The 8,549-nt window shown below is 39.7% G+C and overlaps 1 protein-coding gene across 1 annotated transcript; it reads right to left on the bottom strand.

Annotated features, from left to right (window-relative positions):
- Positions 1 to 5,918: 5,918 nt before the first annotated feature.
- On the bottom strand, positions 5,919 to 8,540 carry LOC129410012 (nuclear transcription factor Y subunit gamma-like). Its single transcript, XM_055156980.1, has 5 exons — positions 7,822 to 8,540; positions 7,379 to 7,534; positions 7,080 to 7,184; positions 6,952 to 7,008; positions 5,919 to 6,872 (listed from the first exon to the last, which is right to left on the bottom strand). Exons 1-5 carry the CDS (start codon positions 8,065 to 8,067, stop codon positions 6,753 to 6,755), a joined length of 684 nt encoding a protein of 227 aa, XP_055012955.1. The 5' UTR covers positions 8,068 to 8,540; the 3' UTR covers positions 5,919 to 6,752.
- Positions 8,541 to 8,549: the final 9 nt, after the last annotated feature.

Below are 8,549 nucleotides of genomic sequence, written 5' to 3'. Positions count from 1 at the left end.
AGGTCAAACAGCACAAAGTGGGACTAACCTCCACAGACCACACATTCATAAACAAACAAGAACATACTTTTAATGCTGCAGTCAGTACAGACAGCTTGTCACTGCAAGTGGAAGTTTTATTCTAACCTTAGTGTTACATAAAGTGTTTCCTAGTTGAGAAATACAATTTAAGATTTGAAATGTGAAATCAGGGGCAGATAGTATTTTCTATAGCAAATTATGATCATTATTAAAAAAGCATTTAAAAAAGTACAAAATTAAAAGAATGGGTATAATAGATCTTAAGTCTAAATATTTGTATTAATTTATATTGGCAAGTATAAATTTAAGAGGTTTGGTAAAAAGAAACTAGCAACCTTAAAAGTCCAGTATGACCATTCATTTGTTTCTTCTCTTTTTTCACATTCAAGAATCATTAACATCAGATCTATAGAGCACTAGGAGTCAGCAGCTATTCAGGAAACTTAAAAATACTTAAATCAGCAGCTGTACAGAACAAACACTCAGACCCCCACCTATTGTGTATTTTCACTGCACAGTGAACTTATATATACCACTTAGTGCTCTCTGTGAAATTACTCGTTTGGCTTTCCGTTAACAGTGGTTTCCTTTTCTGTAACAGGACATGCTCCAAGCATCATGAAAAACTGACAAAAAGGATTCCTGTGTTAATTGCTTTAAACATTTAGTCATTTATTGCTCAAGAAACAGATTTTCTAAAAATCAACATTGGCTATGTTCACATGCACACTAAAATCAAATTTCTGGATATTTAAGATTATTGAAATGACATGTAAAGCATTCAGAACAGATGCCTGAGCCACCTTAGTTGGCTCCTCTGGGCTCCTCTGGACTCCTCTGGAGCAGCGGCTCTACTCTGAGATCCTCCAGTGACTGAGCTCCTCACCCTATTTCCGAGGGAGCGCCCTTCCACCCTGCGAAGGAAACTCATTTCGACCGCTTGTCCTTTCGGTCATTATTTGTTGTTTACATGACATTTTAACAGATTTCTTACATCAAAAATCAGATAACAATCATGTCTAGAGTGTGCATGTAACAGCAGCCTGTGACACATTTAGTCATGCACACTCACACTTGTGAAGAGATTTTTGGTATCAATTAAACTGACATGTCAACAACTAAATCATCTGATTTCTTACTGATCATGGTCCCTCAGATTACTCTCAATTTGTGGTTTGGTTTGCATGTCTTTTAAATAATCTTAAAAGTCCAGAAATCAGATAAAATTCATATTTTGGTGTGCATTTAAACATAGCCAGCCCTTCCTCCACCAAATAAGCTAAAAATAATGTTAACTCAGTAAACTCAGTTATTTATTTATTTTGTAAAGTGGTGAATTGCCATGGACATTTTGAAATGATAAGTTCAATGATGTGTTAAAATGTTGTTTAAGGATTATTCCCTAAACTGTAAGCCCTTCTCACAAGTCCAGTCTGGTGAGTTACTCTTAACCTGAGACCACCCTGGAGCTTTTGCCCCATCATAAAGTCCGGAGGCAGACAGCTTTAATTCTTCTGACTGCTGTAACATTGATCTGACCAGACAGCCAAGTAAAATACAGTCTGTTTCATGCTTGACTGGGGCTCAAATACGCACAATCCTTTTTAGACCTTATTAGATGAAGCAGACACCCTCACTAATGTAGTGTACATTTTATGATCAGGCTCGTTACAGAGTTTGACCAGTACTCAAGGACAGTTATTTGATATTATATGTATATATGTATATATCAATCAATCAATCAAACTTTATTTGTATAGCACTTTTCATGCATTTGAAATGCAGCACAAAGTGCTTCACATGCAACAGAAAAAAAATTACAATATTAAAAACAACAGCAACCCCCCCACCCCATTATTTCATGCATATATACCACAATAAAACATAAACATAAAGCTCCTAAAGGTTATAGTAAAAATATAAATGGAGAGCTGTTTTTAGCAATTAAATTAAAAGCAAATAATAATAATAATTAAAGCCGCGCGCGGCGATGGTGGCCCTCGCCCCCGCGCGCAGTCGCTCCCCAGGCGACCGCCGGGGACTCGCGACCGCCCAGACACGCCACTCACTCTTCCCGACATCCGCCCAGGCCGACAGCTCGTCCATTAGACACATTATATAATGCACCTTTAAATATTTTTAGGAGTCATTGCGCCCCTGCTGTCCAACAGTGGAAAATGCACCATGTCCGTTATTTATTTTTTTGCTCATAGTCATGAATAGAACTTATTCCCTGAATTTGATACAAATCCAATAATGTTGACATGTCATGTCTATGGTAGGGGGCGCTATGGAGTTCACTTTTCATATGTTTTATAGTGTATTATATTCAGGCTGGGATCAGGTATTAGTGATTCAAATTTCAGCACGATCGGACTAAGTCTGTAGGTGTAATAATTTTTTAAATATTTTTGGGGGGAGTCTTTGCGCCCCTGCTGGCCAGTGGTGGAAAATGCATCATCTCCGTAAGACTTTTTTGCTTGTCATCATGCATAGAATTTTATTTCCGAATTTGGTACAAATTCGATAATGTTGATGTTTCATGTCTATGCTAGGGGGCGCTATAGAGTTCACTTTTATTAGATTTCATATTTCATTACATTCAGGCCTGGATCACGCAATTGTGATTTGAATTTGAGTTCTCTAGGACAATGCCTGTGGCCGTGACAGGTCACCGAAGAAACAGGAAATGAAGGTGTTTTTCGCCGGCGAGCTACGGGCGAACCGTAAGGAGTATCCCAAAAACGTGGATGATTTGAGTGAAGCTATGTCTTTAGATGTGACATGTCAAATCTGAGCTAATTTGGACCAAACACCAGGGACTAGTAGCATTGTGCACACACGCAAGTCAAAACGGCGCCGAATGTTTGATCCAATATGGCCGACTTCCTGTTCGTCATAGGGTCATGCTCCAATTCATCTTTTGTCTTGTCTCATTGTTCTCTATCACTGTCCCGAATTTCGTTTCCCTGCGACAAACTTTGCCTGTCCCCACTCCCATAGGGGTCCAATTCCAGGCGGCGCTGTTGAGTTGGGTCACTTTGGTCATTGTCGCGATGCCAATTTTATTGAATTTTTCGCCGAGCCGGTCGATCTGAACCCCGGTTTGGGAACTTTTCGTCCATGTTCAGGGGGTCAAAAATGCGATTCAATGTGGGGAAAAACTCGCCAGTTACTACGTTACTGGCTCGGGCCAATAATAATAATACAACAAGTAAAAGTTTCAATTGAAAGCTAAATTGAAAAGATATGTTTTGAGTTTACTTTTAAAAATATGAACACTCGCAGCGGACCTCAGATCCTCAGGTAGACTGTTCCACAAACGGGGGCCGTAAAAGCTGAATGATGCCTCACCGTGAGTTTCAGTTTGGACTCTTGGGACAGTTAAAAGAAGACTACCTGAGGACTTGAGAGTCCGAGAGGGCTCCTATGATAAAAGCAGATCAGATAAATAAATAGGACTAAGACCATTAAGAGCTTTATAAACTAATAAAATAACTTTAAAATCTATCCTGAAGCTCACAGGAAGCCAGTGCAGAGACTTAAGCACTGGGGTGATGTGCTCTCGCTTCCTGGTCCTCGTCAGCAGCTGTGCTGCAGAGTTTTGGAGGAGCTGTAGTGGAGCTGTAGTGGAGCTGTGGTTTTCTTTGGAAGACCAGAAAGGAGAGCATTACAGTAATCAACACGGTTTGTGATAAAAGCATGTATTAAAGTCTCTGCACTGGCTTGAGAGAGAAATGGTCTGACTCTGGCAATATTTTTTAGATGATAAAAAACAGATTTAGTGATGGACCTGATGTGTGGCTCAAAGCTAAGCTCACTATCAAGAATAACTCCTAAACTTTTTACCCTCTCACAGGGGTTCAATGAGTAGGTTTGGAGCTTAGCTTTGAGCTTCTCTCTCTGAGCTTCAGGACCAATAATTAAAACCTCAGTTTTGCCCTGGTTGTGCTGAAACTTAATATCTAAAATGCAGTTAAAAAGAGTATCGATCGGACTTAGGTCATCAGGATATATATGTGTATATATGTGTGTATTATATGTATTATATATATATATATGTATGTGTGTGTGTGTGTGTGTGTGTGTGTGTGTGTGTGTGTGTGTGTGTGTGTGTGTGTGTGTGTGTGTGTGTGTGTGTGTGTGTGTGTGTGTGTGTGTGTGTATTAGGGCTGGGCACGTTAACGCGTTAACTTTGCGTTAACTAAGTCATTAACGCCGACAATTATTTTAACGCTGTTAACGCAGTTTTTATTATTTATTTATTTATTTTATTGTAAACGCCTGAAAAAGTTCACCGCGAGCGTTTCTTTAAGTTTGACGTCTTTTCTTGACACTTTTTTCACTTTTTTCTGACACGTGAGATGCAACGTGCCCGAGCCTCCGCGAGCCGCGGGCCCCGGCCGCGGGTTCGGCCGCGGGCTCCGATTCCCGTCGCGGCTCTGGCCGCGAGTTCGGCCGCGGGCTCCGGCTCCGGCCGCGGACACAGCCGCGGGTTCAGCCGCGGGCACCGGCTCTGGCCGGACCAGCCGTGCGTTCTGAGCTGAGCTTATTTTTTTAGTTCAGTGCTGGAGTAACTGATTTACCCAGATACCATTGGAAGAAAAAATGTGATTGGTCCATTTCCATTCCATTATATTAGCCCTTTGTTTCCTAAGAAATATCAGTCCAAGTTTATAACAATGATCTAGAAATTATTACTAGTGTAGTGTTCATTACTCACAGCATAAAAAATATTCAATAAATATATTAGTATTACAAACGTCTATTCAATATTTTTTCTTGAGCCTTCCCTGAATACCCTGAAGGCTCTGAGGGTTCCCCTGTGAAAGAAATGCTGTTTGCACAACAAATGTATGGCTCTTTCATTTACATTTCCAATAAGAGTGCTATACTCTACTTTTTAATTCATGAATTGGTTTTGCGTATAACATGATTAATCGCTCGAACTCATGCGATTAATCGCGATCAAAAAATATTATTTTTGCCCAGCTCTAATATATATATATATATATATATACACACATACATACATATACACATATATATTTAGAAGATATGTATAATCGTCACTTGTGAATTGTAATATGGCATACAGCACCTCTCTAAACCAAAGTCACTTTCTAAGGCTCGGACAACACTGCACATTAAAGTTCCTTTATTGCAAAAAAATGTATTTGTGTGAGGTTTAAGTTATGTTAGAATGTTGTTAAGAGTGTTTTCTGTTTGAGAGAAGAATTCAGCTTAAATATACATGATGTTTGTGTAAAACATGTGTGAACGAAACAAAACTCAACTCCAGGTATGTTTTTGATGAGAAAAAGACATAGATCAGGAAAGAGCATAATAAGGGCCCTTTAAGGTATACTCATATATTGTATAAATATACTGTATAAAGAAGAATATAGTAGGCCTATTATGACATTTCAAAGATGAGTTCAGTTGTGTCATGATTTCTGAGAAAAGGAGGGCAGCCTAATTTTACAAAAGCAGCAGCCAAATAAGTCATGGCTCTGTTGTTACACAATTGCCCTTTTTGGTGGATTTATGTATTTGTCCTGGTGGGATATGCAAACAAAATTGTTGCTCAGTTACTCTTGGGTCCATGGGACTACGGTTTTGAGGGTCTACTGTGTGTTTTGTTGAAAAATAAGAATAAGATCAGTGCTGCCCTCTAGTGCCAGTGCACAGGAGAACACACATTATAAAGTGTAATATGTGTGCATTTTGAATATTTCGAGCACTTCCAAATTGGAATTGGTGTCTACCTGCATACTTGGTTGAGCTGCTTGCTGCTTTCTTTCACTATCTTGCATATCTCCTGCCTCCCTGCCTACTGGTCTACTATGTTTTATAATCCTGTAATAAAACAATAAGCAGCATTAGAAATGGAACCATTCTTGAACAATTCATTTTTATTTTTTTCACAAAGGTCGTTTACAAAAACAAACATGAAAATAAAAATGTACCCATCTTTTGCATGTCATGCTGTCCATTTCAACTACATGCACAACTAACAATAAGATGACAGATAATTACTGTACAAAATGTGGGGCAATCAACAATAGACATTGTTTGTTTTAAGACAAAAGTATTAAAAAAAGATGTTTTTTTCAGATTGAAATAAGTTGTGAGACCAGGCAACAAGACACAACCCACAAAAAAAGATCTGCCAAATGTTAAAGGAGACCCCCAGCTCCAAAAACAATGGGCTAACTGCCAAACAGAACCATGCTAACCAAAAATGTCTGAAAAATACAGGGCGACCAGTGAATAATGTGTTCCCTTAGTTTTATTTTCTACAAATGTGGCATCAGAGGTATATGGTTTATTAACATAGATAACAAAATTATACAAATATTTGCACAGAAAAGTGCAGAAAGTCACTGATTTATGAGCATGTTCTATTTAACGTTCAAATACAGAAAGTATAGACATTACAAACCTCTTCTATTAAAATGATGAGTGACATGACATGAGCACAGTACAAACAGACTTGATCACCATAGCTAAATGGACATGGTGAATGAGAAAACTATTTTTACATGTTGCATACATAAGAGATCCCCCTTTGGCTGCTGATGCTGCTTATCTATGACTGTAAATATGTTTAAGGAACAGATTTGAGGTCCCATCTAAATAAGCCATAATGAAAAGGTTCTCTAGTGTTGTCTGAAGTTGGTAGTTTCTCACACATGGGCTGGTGAGGCCTAAGTATGGATTCAGGGGCCTCAATCAGTGCTGACCTGTGTCACCTGAGCTTCCCCCGCCTGATTGGTCGACTGGATAAACATGGGCTGAGTGAGCTCCTGTCCTGCCGGCATAGTCACCTGCTGGATCTGGTACAACTGCTGCGAGACAAAGACAAAACAAAGCTTGAATACTTCCAAATGAAAACTTACTTTTCAGTAATTAATAAGTAAAAGGTACCTGTCCGTCAGTAAACTGGTTAAATTGCTGCTGCCCTTGTACATCTGACTGCGTTATCTAAAAATTAAGACATTTTTAAAACTAAAAAAACATTAGGAGTAAAACTTCTAGGTTATTTTGGATTATACCTGTTGGGTATTAGCAAGGGTCTGAAGTTGTCCTTGGACCACCTGAGCTCCTGAAACAGGCTGCGCTAGACGAATGTATTGTAGTTGACCTGCATTTAGCTGCACCTACACTCGAGAAACACAAGAGGGAGACAAAATCCACATCAATGTAAAGGTCATTGAAACCTTCTAGTCATGCTTTATATCAAGAGAACATTTAGCATAGGTTTGCTGTGTTAAGATGTACTACTTAATAGTACATTTTGTGAAAGTCTATTGATAAGCATGCTCTGATAATTGTAATATCTGTGAGATCATACCGGGATCTGCTGGATCTCCCCCGTGTTGGTGATGATTTGCTGCATGACCTGCATGGTCTGCCCCTGGGCCTGAGCAGTCTGTGCTTGACCTTGGGCTGCAGCTTGGACAATTTGTACTTGTTGGCCCTCACCCACTTGCATAGCCACCGGAGCACTCTAGAAAGCACAACCACAAAGTTAATGCAATGTTAAAACTGACAGAAAAAAAGATTCCTACATCTGCTAAGGTTTAATTTGAACAGTATGAAGGTCATGTATTGTTAAAGAGGCAGCAAGATGGAGGTGACAAGGCAGATTTCAGGCTGCTCACTCTCTTCCGACTGTCACAGTACCCAGAAAAGGCTACCTGATCGCTGGTGTGGTCATTTAAAAAGCCTTTAGTCCCCAGTAAGATTTAGAGCAGAATCAAACAGCAGACTGAAGCATGAAGATGTTGCATTTACCGTGATGGGAGTGCCTTGTGATTGCACCTGCATTTGCTGTAGCTGCTGCATTGTAGCGCCTTGCAGCATCTGATGGCCGCAAGAATAAACAACCAGGCGAAGGTGTTGGAATGAGAAAATGAGAAAAAGACACATGAGAGCAGTGAATGCAAGGACAATACACATGATGCAGGCACAAGTGGAGGGTATGCACATGTTAGCAAACACAGAAACGCAAGCAGCAGAAGCACATCTACAGTTTGCCATTCAAGACATGATCTGAACAGGTGGGGAACCAAAATTAATATAAATATGAAACTATTACAGTGGGAGTGCACACAAACATACTTTAATTTTTCAAAATATCACCAGACGGATTAAAGAAACCAAGTAAAGCATCAACTTGAGAGTATACTTGTTGGTACAAAGCCACTCATCACACTGAAGCTTATCACTGGCCGTGTTAATGAGAGTCTTCTTTAATAGCCTACAGTGTAGTGTTGAGGTGAGAGTGAAAGTGTGACCTCTGTGCTCTCACAGCAGGGACTGCAGTGGGAGAAGACCTAAGTGAGTCTGACAGCTCAGCTAAAGGCAGTGTGCTGAAGCAGCATTGAGCTGGGGCAGAGGCCGCACACAACCTATAAAGCACTCATAAGCAAAACAAGTGGAGATTATCAGAAAGAGATGACTACAAACTATATCATATTTATGCTGTCAAATTTATGTAATGTGTCCACAAGCTCTAATAT

This window comes from Boleophthalmus pectinirostris, unplaced genomic scaffold (genome assembly GCF_026225935.1).
Source record: "Boleophthalmus pectinirostris isolate CB_2022bp ecotype Guang Dong unplaced genomic scaffold, ASM2622593v1 HiC_scaffold_21, whole genome shotgun sequence".
Lineage (NCBI taxonomy): Eukaryota > Metazoa > Chordata > Actinopteri > Gobiiformes > Gobiidae > Boleophthalmus > Boleophthalmus pectinirostris.
The sequence above is the reverse complement of the archived record's forward strand: the minus strand, read 5'-3'. Positions and strand labels throughout refer to the sequence as shown.